Source organism: Typopeltis vanoorti, chromosome 7, assembly GCF_054136105.1.
Source record: "Typopeltis vanoorti isolate ZY-2024b chromosome 7, IOZ_Tvanoo_1.0, whole genome shotgun sequence".
Taxonomy (NCBI): domain Eukaryota; kingdom Metazoa; phylum Arthropoda; class Arachnida; order Uropygi; family Thelyphonidae; genus Typopeltis; species Typopeltis vanoorti.
Window position 1 is genome coordinate 111,956,017 of NC_143555.1, and position 18,192 is coordinate 111,974,208.

Consider the following 18,192-nt stretch of genomic DNA (forward strand, 5'->3'; position numbering starts at 1 on the left):
ATATTTTAACATCACACAGCATTGCTAAGCCTACTTAATGAAATATAAATTTACATAATTGTATGTATCAATGATCTCATGCAAATAAACAATCACTGTTAATTTCTCCGTTAAATGTTTTTCTATTTATATATTAAGTATGGAATATCAACTGAAAACTATGAACACAAAAAATAAATAACATGAAATAACTGCATTTTTAAATATTTCACGCACTACTGACCAAATTCTTTATGTCACACCATGATAATTCTTCTTCTGGAAATGGAAGAGTATATACAATTGGTGGCGGATACAACTTTATTATTAACTGATTAGTCTCCTCCGCAAAATATCCATCTTCCTCTATAAGATCTGCAGATATTCTCATCACGTTTTGTTTGAAATGACTTCAAAAAATACACACTTTTTCCAGAAAAAAAATAAGTTAGGGGTAGAAAAACTAGCAGTTATTAAGAATACTGTCAATAGTACTTACAAAAAAATAGCATTCTGTACACACTACTAAAAGTTCATCAATGATATATCACATTACGCAAAAGACAAATCGTTTCATGTTTATCAAGACGAATCACATTTCACTAGTAAATCCACAAGGGAAGAATCACCAAAACACAGAAACAACGTATTCGACAGCCACTCAGCTGTGAGGGGTCTTGCAACACACGAAGAAATCAAATCATTGCAGACTTCGTTTACAAACAGAAGCCTTCGTTCTCAGCAAATAACAAACGACTTCCTTTCTTAGCCAAAGGGGGGAGGAATGATGACGTAAATATCATTTCATATATGTGGCCAAAAACATTCATAGAAAATATGATTTCCTACATTTTACATATGCGGCTTAAAATAGTTAACGGAAATATTTTTTCCCACACATTAAATTCATTTCGATTTGGAGAATTATATTTTAGCGATATAAATGAATATGAGAAAATAAAAGAACCTTACCTACTCTTGGCGACAAGCATTCTGAATTGCCTCCCTAAAATAGATTTAATAAGTTGTTACATCATGCATTCGATTTTTTTCCTGTTCCCATTCCAGACAAGGGTTCAACCACTTGTAAAGCAATACTAACTAATCTAATAATGAAACTTTAGAAATTCCTATATATTTAAATAAAACACAAGTGTACAGCTTTAGTTTTATTAGGCAAACAGATTTCAATCACAAATACTAAATAAGTGTGCCAAATTGCAGTCCAGATTTCTTGGTATAAATATCGATTAACTTTGAAATATATCCATCTACACAAAAAAGCAATAACGGGTTATTCTCAGCTGGTAATTTTGTGAACAAAGACATAAAATGCGAAAGTAAATGATACACTTCTTTTAAAATAAGCCTTACAATCATTTACAGTAAAACATATGACAGTTTTGATATGAACATTCTTACAAAATACCGGTAGATAAAACTAGTGGTTCTCTAAATCAGCTTGTAAATTTGTTGTATATACACAAAATCAGTAATATATGTAGAAAGGACGAGGGAATTCTTTCTCATAGCCTCTTAAAAATGCTGTATATTCCCTGAAAAATCGGCATGCCAAATTAACGTATCACTGACGTTTTCGGAAATTTCATTGGTGTACTGAATTTTTGTTATTAACTGGTAAATAATAGCAGAAGAGGTTAATATGAGGAAAACAAGAAGTCTTTCAGGAAACCAGCGTTCGTGTACCTTATACGAAAGCCAAGCCTCACGGACTTTCACCGCTGAAAAAATCTTCAGGCACCATTATATTATATACACTATGCTGCAACCATTATCCAGAGACCGTAACGATTCTCAAATGCTTTCTTATTTGCAAAGCTTAATTTAATATACCATTAGCTCTCATTTGGCTGAGATCACAGATCGGCAGATTTTCTAATAAATGTTGATAAACGGGAAAAGGTGTTTTTGATATATTATTTCACTAAATAATATATCAAAAACTCATTCTATGGAGTACAATGTGTTGATCCTTTCCATCAACATGGGAATTGTGTTTGGCCAATCTAGACATTGTAATCATATTTCCTATGCTATGTTCATAATGCCTTTGCTGTATGGATACTCGGCTGGATCGTTTCTGTTGAACCGTTACAGGACAAGCAAAACGGTTTTAAGTCCAGGATTTCAATGAAATATTTTGTGTTCATTTATGAATCACAAATAATTCAAATCAAGAAAATCATCCCGTGTCCATAACACTACAACCACCATAATTAATAAATAGGATTATACGCTATGGTAACGTTCTCTTGGCAATCGCCATATCAAATAAATTCATCTAATTTTAATAGAGTATATAATCATTCCTAGAAGTACTTGATAAAAGTGTTCCTGAAAAAACCGTGTGAATTTAAAGCACCTAAATTAAAACTATTGGTTATAAGAAATTAATGAAAATGGAAAATTTCACGAGTAAATCATGCCAACCCAAGGTCAAGATCTGAATATCAGAGAGTTCAGAATATTTTATTATTATTATTGCATGACACCTCCAAGGAGTAACTGCACACCATCCACTCTCTACACTATTTAATCTTCATTTACACATAACACCATAAGATGCATTATCCGCACCTTATTGAGATAAAGTTTGTATCTTTTTCAGACAAGTGTGACATTTGCCATCTTCATATAGAGAAACATTACTTTGACAAAAATAAGTATGTCACACACCTCTTTATTGATCTTAAGCTCAACAAAACTATAAATTGCGAAATAACTACAACACAACACAACGATATCTACCTCCACTACAGCATATTTTGTCTGTCGTGAGTGTTATTCTTTTCGCAATTTATGATTTTGTTCAACGTAAGATCAATAAAGACGTGTGAGATACTTATTTTTGTCAAAGTAATGCTTCTCAATATGAAGATGAGAATTGTCACACTGGTCGGAAAAAGAAACAAGCATTGATTATCTCAATAAGGTGCGGAGAATGCAGTCACATTGAAATACCTCCAATTGGAAGAATTTTATTATCCAAATTTTCTTTGCATAATGAATATCAGTAATATAAAGAAGTGCTTTCCGAAAAAAAAGCTGCTATGGTAGGAAGTCAATTGGATAAATTCATATGGAATAAGAGAGAAATTAGTCGGAACACTAAATTAGCTGTATGCAATACAGTGTTCAAACCAATTTTAACTCAGGGATCTGAAAGCTGGGTCAGGAGTAAAACACTTGACCAAAGACTAGACACTGCAGATATTAGAGTCCTGAGAAAAATTAGAGGCGTGAACAGATGGCATCAGTGGCAATATCATATCAAAAACAAGGATATTAGGAAAGAACTTGACATTGTCAGCATCCAGGAATGCGTTAGTAGAGCGAATCTCAGGTGGTATGGTCCAGAATGGACGAGGAAAGATTAGCAAAACAAATGTTCTCTGACAGGTTGGCGGGAAAACGACCCGGAGAAAGACCAAGATATACATGGATTGATATGATACAAAGTACCTTAGAGGATAGAAATATAAGATCTGATAATGTTGGAGTCTTCACAAGTAACAGACAGATTTGGAGGAAAATTGTGGTTAGGAAGTTAGTAATGATGTAAATTTTTCATGTAGAACTATCATATCCTGTACACCCCTTGAGGGTACATGGCAGAAATTTGATGATGAGGATGATGATGAACACCCAGAAAGCTAGAACAGCCAGAACAAGTGTAAGACAAAAGTGCTCAACTCCTCTCTTCTACTCAAGTTACCTGTATCGTCATTAATTATTATTATTATTACTATTATTATTATTATTATTTCGGGCGACTTTAGGGAGTCCTTAGACTCATCGAGGGATGCCCTAAACATCATGTACACACAACTATACGATTCTCACAGTATCTATCATACCTTGCTTTAAACTCGCTCACTGTCATAACATCAACAACAGACTCTGGCAGCTTATTCCACTCATTTACCACTCTAAATGTAAAGAACCCAGCTCTAACACCCCTGCTAACCACACTCTTGCCCAGCTTCCATAGGTGTCCCCTAGTTCTACCACCACCAGTTCTGATCTCAAAAATATCCTCTGAATTAATCCTATAGAATCCCTTTAGCAATTTGAATGTCTCAATCATATCTCCCCTTTTCCGTCTATCAACTAGTTTCTACAACCCACAAATCTTCAACCTGCTCTCATATGGTTCGTTCCATAGACCTGCTATCATCTTAGTCACTCGCCTCTGGATCCTCTCCACCTCCTCCCCATCAAGAAGGAACCGACGTGACCAAATCTGGGCACAGTAGTCGAGATGAGGTCTCATCAAGGCTCGGTACAGAGGTACAATAACTTGCTTGTCTCTGTTCGTCAAGGTATTTTTCAACAACCAAGTGAGTTGATGAGCTGATTTAGCTACTTTTGCAACGTGCCCCTAAACTTCATCTCCCTATTCACCAACACTCCCAAGTCCCTGGCCTCATCAATCTCCAGGAGTACAGTTCCACCAATGGTATACTGCTGCTAATTTTTTAACCCCAAAATGAAGAACCTTACATTTTGTCACATTAAATTGGCATCCATTCCCCTTAGCCCAGAACTCCAATCTATCCAAGTCATCCTGCAAGATTTTGACATCTTCTGCATTCACTATTGCCCTACCCAACTTTGCATCATCAGCGAACAAATGAACTGTTCCACTTAGATCCTTCCCTATATCGTTAATGAACAGATTATACAGCACTGGTCCAAGAACAGAACCCTGCAGCACACTACTAATCACAGGCCGTCTTTTGGACTCTACTCCTGAATAAACTACTCTTTGATATCTCTCCATCAACCAACCACCTATCCATCTCACCAATCCTATATCCATTCCCATATGTTGTAGTTTACGGATTAGAATTCCATGTGGTATCCTATCAAATGCCTTTGCCAGGTCCAGCAATATCACTGTAAACCCATTACCATTATCCAGTTCAGCCATCACCTTGTTATAAAACTTGAGCAAGTTACTGAGGCATGATCTACCCTTCACAAAGCCATGCTGTCCCCTGTACAGTATCTCATTTTCAATCCATTCCTGTATTTTCCCCTTGACTACTTTCTCCAAGACCTTGCAACGACTCCTGATTTGCTGATCGGTCGGTAATTTGCAACCGTAGTCTTGGATCCTCCTTTATGCAGTGAAACTATTTTCCCCTCTTTCCACACCTTCGGGACTAAACCAGACCAGAGACTCAGATTAAACAACATGGTCAAGGGAACTGATAATTCCTTAGCCGCTTCACACAAGACCCGTGCCGGTATACCAGCCAATCCCACAGATGTATTCACATTAAGGTTCTGTAATAGACTATTCACTTTCACTTCATTCATCACAATTCCCGTATAAACTAACTTCATTTTTCAATGTCACCACCTGGATGATATACTTTTGCAAAGTGCGCTCTCAGTAACTCCACTATATTATTATTATTTTTTTTTTTTTTTATTATTATTATTATTTCGGGCGACTCCAGGAGTCATTTGACTCATCGAGGGAGGCCCTAAACATCATGTCCACACAACTATGCGATTACATTCTCACAGTATCTATCATACCTTGTCTTGAATTCGTTCACCGTCATAGCACCCACAACAGACTCTGGCAGCTTATTCCACTCATTTATCACTCTAAAAGTAAAGAACCCAGCTCTAACACCCCTGATAACCATATTCTTGCCCAGCTTCCATAGGTGTCCCCTAGTTCTCCCACCACCAGTCCTGATCTCAAAAATATCCTCTGAATTAATCCTATAGAATCCCTTTAGCAATTTGAATGTCTCAATCATATCTCCCCTCCTCCGCCTATCAACTAGTTTCTGCAACCCACAAATCTTCAACCTGTTCTCATATGGTTCATTCCATATACCTGTTATCATCTTAGTCACTCGCCTCTGGATCCTCTCCACCTCCTCTCCATCAAGAAGGAACCGAGGTGACCAAATCTGGGCACAGTAGTCGAGGTGAGGTCTTATCAAGGCTCGGTACAGAGGTACAATAACTTGCTTGTCTCTGCTCGTCAAGGTATTTTTCAACAACCAAGTGAGTTGATGAGCTGATTTAGCTACTTTTGCAATGTTCCCCCTAAACTTCATCTCCCTATCCATCAACACTCCCAAGTCCCTAGCCTCATCAATCTTTTGGAGTACAGTTCCACTAAAGTGGTATACTGCTGCTAATCTTTTCACCCCAAAATGCATAACCTTACATTTTGTCACATTAAATTGACATCCATTCTCCTTAGCCCAGAACTCCAATCTATATAAGTCATCCTGCAAGACTTTGACATCTTCTGCATTCACTATTGCCCTACCCAACTTTGCATCATCAGCGAACAAATGAATTGTTCCACTTAGATCCTTCCCTATATCGTTAATGAACAGATTAAACAGCAGTGGTCCAAGAACAGAACCCTGCGGCACACCACTAGTCTCAGGCCGTCTTTTGGACTCTACTCCTGAATAAACTACTCTTTGATATCTCTCCATCAACCAACCACCTATCCATCTCACCAATCCTATATCCATTCCCATATGTTGTAGTTTACGGATTAGTATTCCATGTGGTATCCTGTCAAACCCTTTGCCAGGTCCAGCAGTATCACTGTAAAACCATTTCCCTTATCCAGTTCAGCGGTCACCTTGTTATAAAAGTTGAGCAAGTTACTGAGGCATGATCTACCCTTCACAAAGCCATGCTGTCCCTTGTACAGTATCTCGTTTTCATCAATCCATTCTTGTATTTTTCCCTTGACTACTTTCTCTAAGCCCTTGACAACGACTCCTGATATGCTGATCGGTCGGTAATTTGCAACCGTAGTCTTGGATCCTCCTTTATGCAGTGAAACTATTTTCCCCTCTTTCCACACCTTCGGGACTAAACCAGACCTGAGACTCAGATTAAACGACATGGTCAAGGGCACTGATAATTCTTTAGCCGCTTCACGCAATACCCGTGCCGGTATACCATCCAATCCCACAGATGTGTTCACATTAAGGTTCTGTAATAGACTAGTCACCTCCACTTCATTCATCACTATTCCCGTATAAACTAATGGTTTCTTCATTTTTTCAATGTCGACTGATTTAGTGACCGCTTAACCATCGTCATTCCTTAAAATTATTTTGCCGTGTACAGTTTTTTCTTGCTTGCAGCATATTGAAAGAACTGTTTGGGATTCTCTTTAGCTTGCATAGCTAGTTTCCTTTCATCATCCGCTTTTACTTTTTTTTACCACACTCGTTACCCTTCTGGCCTGCACTTTATACCGTTCATGTGCCTGCAGGTCACCCCCTTTGTTTAAATTCCCTCCACAGTTGTTTCTTTTTTTGCAGCTCAAGCTTAGTGGTGTTATTTATCCATTTAACCCCTATTTGTTTTACTATTCGCACCCTAGGTATACAATCAGTCATAACCTCCTGTAAATTCTCCTTGACCACTTCCCATGCCCTATCGACGTCCAGCCCTTGCTGTTGTACATGTCATGGCACTGATCCAAGCAATCTCCTAAGCTTGTCTTACTTGCCAGCACGATAATTCCACATATACCCTGTCTTAATCGAAAATTTCACACCTTTAGCCACCTCCCAGGTCAAGACCTTATGATCACTCTCACCAATAGGTGGCAATATGGTCATATTCATTAGTCAAATTCTGAGATGCTATTACCAGGTCAAGCATTCACACACCCCTAGTATTTTTAATTACATGCTGTCTCAGATAGTTATCCCTTAATAATTGAATAAAATCCATTTCCTTCCTCACATGTGTCCTCTCCTCCTTCCAATCAATCTTACCATAGTTGAAATCCCCCATAATAATTACCCTCCTTCCACTCATTTCATCAATTTGTTTATGCATACTATCTCCACCATCTATTCCATCACCTGGTCTATTGCACCACCCAACTGTATGTTTTGTTCTGCTAGTCACAATCTCACTCCAAATAGCCTCAAAGGAGCTGCTTTCAATATCCTGCCATACAACTTCAATTCTCCTTGGCTGCAGTTCATCAGCTATCATCAATAACACCCCTCCCCCATTTTATTCTCTCTGTCTCCCTCCTAACCACACTATAACCTACACATTCTATCCCACTAACTATATCATCTTCCATCAGCCATGTTTCACTAATGCCAATAACCTGTGGTAGGAAGAGCCAATCAAGGCCAAAAATTCTTCCTTGTTCCTAATACTCCTGGCATTATTATCCATGAAATGTAGTGATCCCTTTGTCCCATCCCTATCTTGATGCGTTATTCTAAATGTCCCATTCCCATTTTTTGTCCTTAATGCTGGCTTGGGTACATTCTTACACTCAACTGTCTCACTGATGTCCACATATCCACTCCCCCCACCTCCTTGGTAATTCTAGTTTCCCTGGTTCTGCACATCCATTTTCACTTCATTCAACAACACTTTTTCCAGTCTCCGCACACCAAGTCCATTCAACTGCAGGCCATCCATTTTGTATAATTCCTTTCGCCCGTCAAACTCATTCCACACGTCCACGAATTCCACACCACACTGTCTGCATAACCTGCGCATAATGTCATTTGCGATTATGGCCCTCCTTCTAAACTCCTCTCTGTCATATCGCGGCAACAGACTCACCATTCTAACTCTGTCACTCTTTTCGTTAACAATACTTTCAAGTCCTCTCTCATAAAAAATTATCTCCTTTCAATTCATTCGTACCCGCCACAACTATCAATTCTTGCAGTCAATTAAGCAGAACTGTATACCAGCAACTTCTATTATCGTCAATGCCAAACAGAGGTCCAACAAGTTATTCTTTTACTAATGGCGTCAAATTTATAATTATAACGATGTAAATGAAAAAATGATAAATTCCTTGATTTGCTCGTATACGATTTCTCGTGATTGAAGAATCACAAGAAATCAATAAACGAGCAAATGAAGGAATCATTGTATTGTATTTCTTACTCCATACTAGAGATGTCAAATGATTTACTGTCCGATCATTATTTGAGATATTTAGTTTGTATACAGCAATACGTCCTTTTGGAATCTAAGGTCGTGGAGTTCAATATATCATCTTCTGATCACAAAGAACTCTTACAAATGTGAATCCCTTGAACTTTTCATTGAAAGAATTCAACGATGCACTGGAGGAAGAATATACAAAGTTTTGCAACATTCTCCTATCCCTTTCTATGAGTATGTATCCTTTATGACTATTGTCTTGGTTTCTATTCTCTACATATTTCAACTTTTAAAGTCACACACACTGTTGATCTCGGAAGCCATAGTTGTGGACATTTGCACAATCTGATTTTTTATAGAAATCGATACACATCAGGTTGTTCATCTAATAGTATATTAGAAGAGTTGATGTGCAGAAAGCAGAGAAAAAAAAGAAGCTTGTTAACATTGAAATTGAAGGCCTATCAAGAGACATATTACACAATAATATAACAAAGGAGAAGCTTCCAAAATATAGAGGCAGAAGGAATAAGGTGTGTAAAGAGGAGGGGGGGGATTCTGAATTTGGAGTGTAACTGTGAACTAATGTAGTATAGCTGCTGACATTTTTTACAGATTTAAAGAAGAGTAGAGGAAATCGATACTACTTATGATGAACAACACCATGGCTATCTTTTTAGAAAATGTAAGCAGCAGAATTAATATTGTAGATGTCGAAGGTAAAGTAATGCCTTGAAAAATATAGAGAAACTCTTCTTGGGTGCTATCTGTAATATGTTCATTTCAAAAAGAAAGGTTGAATGTTAAAGTCATCAAAGGAGAGAATCTCATCTTATCCAGAGATTCTGGTGCTGTCAAAATTTAGGGCAGACGCAATGCTTCTTTTTGTTTAGCTAAAAATAAGACAGCATTAAGTTTTAGCAGCATTGAAATTAAGAGGACTATCATACCGTAATTGAACAGTAGTTTGGAAAACAGAACTTAGGATAATAGAAGTTGATACTCTAGAAATTTTGTTTTTGATAGTGCAAGTTTTGTCAGATGAAAAAAAAGTTCATTATACTGTCATCAACAAGAATTGTTGAAGTGAATTTTCAATCAACTGGAAAACACTGATATAGAGATGGAAGATTGTTGGTGAAAGAATAGAGCCTTTTTAAACCAAAATACTAGGTGCAAAGTTTAAGCATAAGGATTCACTCACCATTCTATTCAACGTAGGACTACAGAGAAAGCTTGAAACCCAGTTACAGAAGCCAGAAGATATAACATATGCTATAAGCTTATTTAAGACAACTTTTTGCCACTCCGAAATGCTATTGAGATATCAGAAGCAATCGTATGATTTCCTCTAATGTTTCCGTGACACTTGTTGAAGGACATGAACATAAATGACATCAACCAAAGCATCTTCATTTGATCAACATTGGAGGAATTATATTTGCGAGTAATCGTTTATGTAATTAAGAAATCTGTAGGTAATGTAGAAGATGAACATTGTTTTTTTTTTAAATCAAGTTATTTTAAAACGAGTGTAGCTCAGTTGATGTGGCGTTTTCCCACCACAGCGCTTGACGGCACGAAGAAAGACTTTGTTTCGAATCTAGTCGTCGACTAGAGGAAATTTTTCTAAACCTTTTTTCGACCAGTTTCCGAGTTAGGCGATTTCTGGCATGGGCAAGAGAGTTTTTTTTTCTCCCGGAAATTCGGGTTTTTCTTTCCTTAAATTCAAGAAAATCGACCGTAGAACCCACATTATTTCAGGCATTAAATATATTGTATTAGGGTTAGGGACAACAAGATGCGGCACTTATTGAGCCGTCTCTCTCTCTCTCTCTTTTCACTGCGTGCCGCTTAATTAGTGTTAGCCTTGGGCCAGCTATGTCTGATTGGCTGTCAGTGGAGATTGAACTCCCCACTCAGTCTCCAAAAGTTAGATAGGGCTAAACGGCCTCGCCTACTCCCTATACGGGAATAAAATGGCGTTAGTTGACTTTTTTTTTTTCAAGTGAGAGAAGTTATACTGTAATTTGATTTAAAGATGTGTAGCACCATTTAGGAATGGTTTGAAAGTGACCTAATTTATAATAGCTCATGATGAATAAACCTTAAGGACAACTGAGAAATGCTGTCAGCACCAAAAGTCTTTTAGTAACCGCTTTGGACAAGGACAATATTTTACTGATTAACTTTCTAAAAAAAAAGGAAAGAAAAGAAAACAGAGTTGGCAACATTGTGTGCTTGGAATGGTTGGAGATCTTAGCTTAACTTTTTCCAGTCGGTAAGGATGTCAGAAAGCTATCGGAATTAAAAAATTTGAAAGCAGCATTCAAAAAGAGATACGAACAATAACTTCTGCAGTTACACGAAACCATAAAACAGGAATTTCCTACTTTAAAATTTTCGAGGAGATGAATTCACTCTTACAAAAGTTGAACTAAAATAAATAAACTTAAGAAAAAAAAAAAAAAACAGAAAATCAAATTAAGTTAAGAATTGCTGGTGTCATCGGAAAAGCAACACCATCAACAAATAAAATTGATGAAAGGCTACATATTGCTATTTTTAGCCAAAGACAATCCAAAAGTGTCGATTTTAAGTTGGAAATTCTCTGATATGGTATATTCCAGTGATATGTACATGCGCCTTTGTTAAAAAATATCTCAGAGTATACAACTGTGAAGTTACTTTTGGGGGGAAGGAGATTGTACGGAATGTGCGGTTTTGCATAATGGATATAAAAATGAAAGCTGTTTCTTCTCTTGAAGTTGAAACTAGAAATACATAGAGTATATTCACTAATCAGTAGTTTTGCTCCAGTATAGCCTGCACTTGTTTGCCCGACTCTTCATCGGTTCCACCTATAATTAGTGATAGACATGGGCCAGCTATTGCTGACTGGCTACCGGTGGAGACTGAACTGCCTACTCAGTCTCCAAAAAAGCTAGATAGGGTTTAAGGCCTCGCCTACTTCCTATAAGGGAATAAAAGGAGTTAACTGATTTTTTATACTCTTTATGGGCCTGTTTGTGGAATAGAATTTTTAAAACTGAATCGTCGGTTAGAGGAAGTGTTTGATTTCTTCGTGATGTCTGGATTAACTTGAAACATCACTCACACTGTACTGTGGATGAAATGGGAAAAAAGCAAGCTGTCTTTGCACTTGAGTTCAAACATGGTTACTTTTAAGCTCTTCAAGCTTCTGATATGCAATGTAATGGTATTACACCGGGTAATGAAACTCGATACTACGTACTTTATACAGACTAATACAGACGTTTGGCCTCTCCTCTGAGAGGCATGGGTATCACATTTCAATCCCTACCTATATTAGTTCACGCCTAGATAATTTCTTCAATCTGATGGTTTAGGTCCTGTTGACGGAGGAATATATCCAGATTTATTAATTGGTTTACTTACATTGAAGATACAGACAGAGAATTTGATTCTGCAGATCTTGATATGCCACACGTGGCTAGAACATCAGTTTCATCCAAGTCTTAAACTTTTGAGTTTATACCCAGGCACTACAACATGCAGTCTTGGTTATCTCCAGAAAAACCTTCAGCTTCACATTTTATGCTTAGATTGATGAATACCATTGCCAGCTATGGCAGAATCTTGTTGGAAGTGATTAACACTTAACCATGCCTTCATTATCAGTCCATGCCTTCATTATCAGTCCATGCCTTCATTATCAGTCCATGCCTTCATTATCAGTATTATACTCCACTTCAACTAGCTTGCATAAACGCTTAATGTGCTGCCATGCATTTTGTCATTGATGGTGCAGTATTAGATGCCTGTATAATTTTATCAACACTAAAATCTAAAGATCTTTTTAACTAATTCCAGATTTATTATAGCACAAAAACGACAAAACTAAAACGAAATTTGCATATATTATGCAAGTTATTCAATTTACAAAGGAGGAGAAGTGACAGTTTTAAAACATCGTGTTTCCCAGTGACTTCCTTATTGGTTCGGTTGTTGGATCACTTTTAACGGAAGATATGACAGCGACACATATGGAGAACAGATGCAAATCATGCCTCCCTTCTGGAATACCAAACACAAAAATATTGAGAATTTTTTACTTAAATAACAAAAATAAAAAGCTAATATACGTGTTATTAAATTATTCACACATTAAAAGTGTGGCATATTACAGGGAAAAGCTAATTATACCATTAGATCACGATCCTCGTACTGGGTGTATGTTATCATTATCAATAAATATATATAAATCCTTAAATTCTTTTATTCCTAGGCTGACCATATTTCCTTAAGACAAAAACGGGACATTGGGATGGTAAATAAAGGGGCAATGGTTATGTAATATTCTGTATTCATGAAAAAGTAAGACGCTTAAAAAAGTTTTACTTTGCCCAATATATATGGTGATGAAACGTTGGTAATTATTGCTTCTGATTTGGTACATGCTGAAGAAAATTTTGGTTCATAACTTTTATTGATCAATGTCGACAAGCAATCATTTGCGCAAAAACTCTGGCCATGACCTACAGCATGATAAGCAACAAGAGCTTCACTTGCTGCAATTTTATCACTTTCGCTATCACCATAACATCTCACCATATAATGTTTATTGAAGTTAATGTTTATAACTGAAGCCAGAGTATTTTCAGCATCCTTATGTTTCTGGCTATGTAGATGTCGCGTCTACCTCTATGTGCAACGGAAAAATGAACATTACAATGTTGGTATACCACTTTTGTTCCATCAATACACAGCTTGTGCAGTTTAATAAATTTGAATTGTTTCTGGAAATCGTCTTTAAAACTGCAGTTTCGCCTCTTTGACATTGCAAGGATAGGCTTAAAGCTTTAAAAAATAAAACTTAAAATTTTAAAAATTATGGAATTTAAACCACCTGGATTGAATAATAAAGCCACCGGTTAGCATACAGACAAAACAAAAACTAACGCAACAGCAGAGCATACGCCGCGTCTGAGATGCAAGTGTTGCCAAAATGTATTTATCATTTTCTCTGAATAAATCACTGCAGATATCGATATTTAGTATCGAACAATGCCACTCCATGGTTAATCAAATTACTGGTATCCATGATATTTATATACGATTATAGGTTATGAATAATAATTTATGATCGACCAATATTAAAGAATTTATTTATAGGTTTTATTAAAAACGGAACAAAATTGTTATTTTTATTAAAACAACGGGACGGCCGGGAAATATAAAGAAAAAAAACGGTATTGTCCCGTTCAAAACGGTACGTATGGTCAGTCTATTTATTCCTCGAGAAAGCAGAATTACTTCAATACTAACATTTGGAAACTGGTAGCCACTCTCCAGCCTTAGGTATCTTCAGTAGTTAAGTTCACCTCTACCAAATATTGGTAGAGTTATGAGAACGACAGACAACTACTTTCATTTCTTATATTCATTGCGGTTAAAAGGCTTGAGGACTACAGTTCTTTCATTTAAATTTATGGCCGCAGTTCTTTACGTGTTGTGAAAATACTGGGATTGGTGTAGTTACTCGCATCTCCAAACACAGATTAGCTTTTAAAATAATAATAATTCTTGCAGTACAGTCTCACCAGTACTGTCTTCGATCTCTTCAAAACAAAATGTAAAAACTTACATTTTGGAATAGTGAAATATTCAATTTTCGGTACTGCTGATTAGTCTGTTTAATTCATCATGTAAAAAAATCCCATATAAGAATCGTATCTTATATAGTATAAGATCTACAATTGTCTTATAAAAGACTATCATCTAAAACATGGCATTTTATGAAGACACTTATTGGACAAAAAATAAACAAAACCCTCTGTATTACATAACAGATAATTCCGTGTTGCTTGCATTTTGTAGTCCGATAAAATTATGGTCTTTAGCGCGCCATTGAGAAACTTCACAACATGGCTTTCAAAAGAAACCTGATATTCCAGCCGTACCACAGTACTTCAAGAACGAACTGCTATTTTATAAGAATGGATCAAAACTCGTGTCTTTATTTCTGAACATTTAATGGATAGTCTATCCAAAAGAGAAGGACATCTATAACTGTTTTTGAAGGTGATGCAACAGCGTACTATGCTTTTGAAAATAAGGGATTGGTAAATTTCTACATTGACTAATTTTGGATTCGATGTTTCAAAATGAATGTAAAATGCTATAATTCTAGGAAGAAAACCAATGATGTATTTGGGTGTTTGCATAGCCACCATACCTGTAGATCGGTAAAAATAAAGATATATTTTGATTCAAATTGCTAACTAAATGAAGTATATCTCAAGCCTACTTAGTTTATTTTGTAATTACTCTTTACAGAGATATTTCTCTGTTTTTTTTCATGGATTTAGGACAAGTAGCCAGTTCATTACTTGGGTCAGAGCTCATACTAGAGTGAAAGACGTTATAATAGGCCATTAAAAGATCCAAATGGCAATGGCCAGGTCATATCGCAAGAAGTAACACTCAATAATGGACAAAGATTGTATCAAAACAGTATACCAGAAATAGAAAGAACAGTACAGAGAGACCAAAGAGACAGTGGGAGGAGGAGATTAAAGAGCTCTCTGGAACTCAGTGGCATAGGAAAGCCTAAGACAGGAGTCAATGGAGGTGCAGGAGGCCTTCATATACAGAAAATGGCTGTTGGAAAAGAATCAAAAGAAGTCTGTTCCTGTCTAATCTATTTTTTGGTTATCTAACTCTATTTTATATTTATATAATAATTCTAAAAATACTTTTGGGACTTTGGAAGTAGCATTTCTTTCAGAGCACTGGAGGTTTGATAAAAGAATATTATATTATAGGATATTATAGAATATTATAGGATATATAAAGGTTTGATAAAAGGATATATTATAGGATATTATAGGATATAGTTTGATATAGAATATTATAATACACTGATTTCGATTCTAGTCGCCGATTAGACAAACCTTTTTAGGCCTTTCTTCGACCAATTGTCAAGAGAATCGATCTTTGGTAACCTACAACTAGATTTTAACCACTCCCAGAAACTCAATTTTTTAATCCTGCATCAAACTCACTCTTTCGTCAGAACCATGTTTCACTTCTGTATAAAAAGATGGTTGAGACAAGATATTATTATAATCAGATTCTGATACATTTAGACTAAGATGGCAGAAATATATTATGCATTATGACATTTGTTTAAACGAAATCTGATATTTTCATATCACTATCATTTCATCCACAGCATCCACAGCTGAGTTGGCTTTTTGAAGCCCTCTGATTAGAAAGAACCAGGTTCAAATCAAAGAACCTTGAAATGGCTTTCATTTGAAGGTGAGTTAGTCAACCTTATATGTCAGTGGCAGAATTTTTACCGTCCAAAATCTTGGTTCTTTCATCCTGCAAACAGACCAGGAGAATACACAAAAAATTGTAGCTCAATGGAAGTGGATCGTGCGTCTATGGCACTAAGCCCCTCGTAGAAAAAGCGTCCTAAGTTCAATTCTAATCGCCGACTACAGGAATTTTCTAAGCCCTTTTTTTGGCTGGTTCGCGAGTTAGTCGATCACTGGCATGGAAAAGCGAATTTTTTCTCCCGCAAACTCGGGTTTTTCCTCTCTCTCTCTCTCTCTCTTATATATATATATATATATATATATATATATATATATATATAAGAAACATGACAATCTGTTGCGTAAAAACACTAGAGGAAAGTTAATGAAACTTGTGTAGCAATATGTAAATATCCATAAACGGATATTTACATATTGTTAACTGAAGCAACAATTAGGTGACTCTTACAGCAAACTTTTACAAACCAGAAAAATACACTGATTTCCATAAATTAATGAACAGAGAAAAATCATGATTCCTTGGGTGGTGGTGGTGGGCGGGAGACATACAAAAGCCAGGTACATTATGTAGAAAGTGATGCAGAGTAGGGCTGAGAAATTGTCAAGCCCGTGACAAGTCTATGGTCCGGGCCCCACGGCCTACAATATACAGTCGCACACTTTACAAATAATCACAAAACCTTCGTCTATCAAAATACTAACAAGAGCGTGGATTGATTCGGTCAGAAATGCCTTAGAAGCACGAAATGTTAGATATGACAATATTGGCGTGCTCCCAAGTAATAGATTGATTTGGAGGGAAATTGTTGATAGAAGATTAATAATAATAATAATAATGTAAACTTAACCATATAAAAATATTAATAATAATATAAACCTACAAATCAGGAAATTGATGACGATGATATATATAAAACAGATTAGAGCAACATGGGATATGTTTCTTTACCAATTTAAATTGAAGAATCTACTCAACTCCTTCAATATAACTTTATTATTACGCGACACCTCCAAAGAAGTTTAAGGAGTCATCGCTAGAGAACGCTGAACTCACCGACTCCAAGGTTGAGAAAGATTGTGAAATAGAAACGTGGAGAAGAACAAGCTTGGTTCAGGCCAAAGAGAAGTTGTCAATATTAGATTTTCACTTTAAGACAAATAGTTGAGAAATCTTGGAAATATGACAAGGATCTGTACTTAAGTTTTGTAGATCTGGAAAAGGCATATGACATGGTGTCCGGAGAAGAGCTTTTCAAAATGCTACAATTATATGGCGTGAATGGAACATTATACAAAGTATAATGTTCCATTCACGTAGTCTATATTTTTGTACGAGCAATTGGAATTGAAGAAAATACAGGAAATTGCTTTATGTAAAATCAGGGGTTAGACAAGGATGCACATTATCTCCACTCTTATTCATCGTCTATTGGGATTGCATTATGATAGAAAGGGGCATCGAGCCTGATATTAGAATTGGAGATATCAAACTTAGCTCTTTGCTTTATGCAGATGATGTTGTACTCCTAAACATATCTAACAAATTTGTAACAAATTTCGCATGAAAGTCAGGAAAAAACCATGAATATAGGAAGGAGCATAGAAAACTTCAGCTAAATGGAGATTCTATAGAACAAGTAAAGTATTTCAGCTATTTAGGCACAGTTTTAGTGAATATGGCAGGTTAAATCTGGAAATAGACAACAGAATAAGCCAAGCTGGTATGGTGGGTAGCCAGCTGAATATGGAATAAGAGCGAAATTGGCCAAAACATCAGACTAGCAGGATACAAGACACTGTTTAAACCAGTTCTAAATTATGGATCTGAGCGATGGATTAGAAATAAAGCACTTGATCAAAGACTTGAGACCACAGATATGAAGGTTCTAAAAAAAATTAGGAGAGTGAGCTGATGGCACCAATG

At 36.3% G+C, this 18,192-nt stretch overlaps 1 protein-coding gene across 4 annotated transcripts in view; it reads right to left on the reverse strand.

Annotated features, from left to right (window-relative positions):
* The window catches only part of LOC150104970 (uncharacterized), a 336,174-nt gene extending 335,452 nt beyond the window's left edge, over positions 1-722 (reverse strand). The window contains exon 1 of one of the 4 annotated variants that reach the window (XM_090396080.1): positions 479-722. In XM_090396080.1, coding sequence (XP_090252206.1) covers positions 479-491 — 13 coding nt within the window. In that variant the 5' untranslated portion in view covers positions 492-722. Of the gene's footprint in view, positions 1-223 lie in introns of all 4 variants that reach the window. The other 3 variants (XM_090396079.1, XM_090396081.1, XM_090396082.1) reach the window with 3 other exon arrangements.
* Positions 723-18,192: the final 17,470 nt, after the last annotated feature.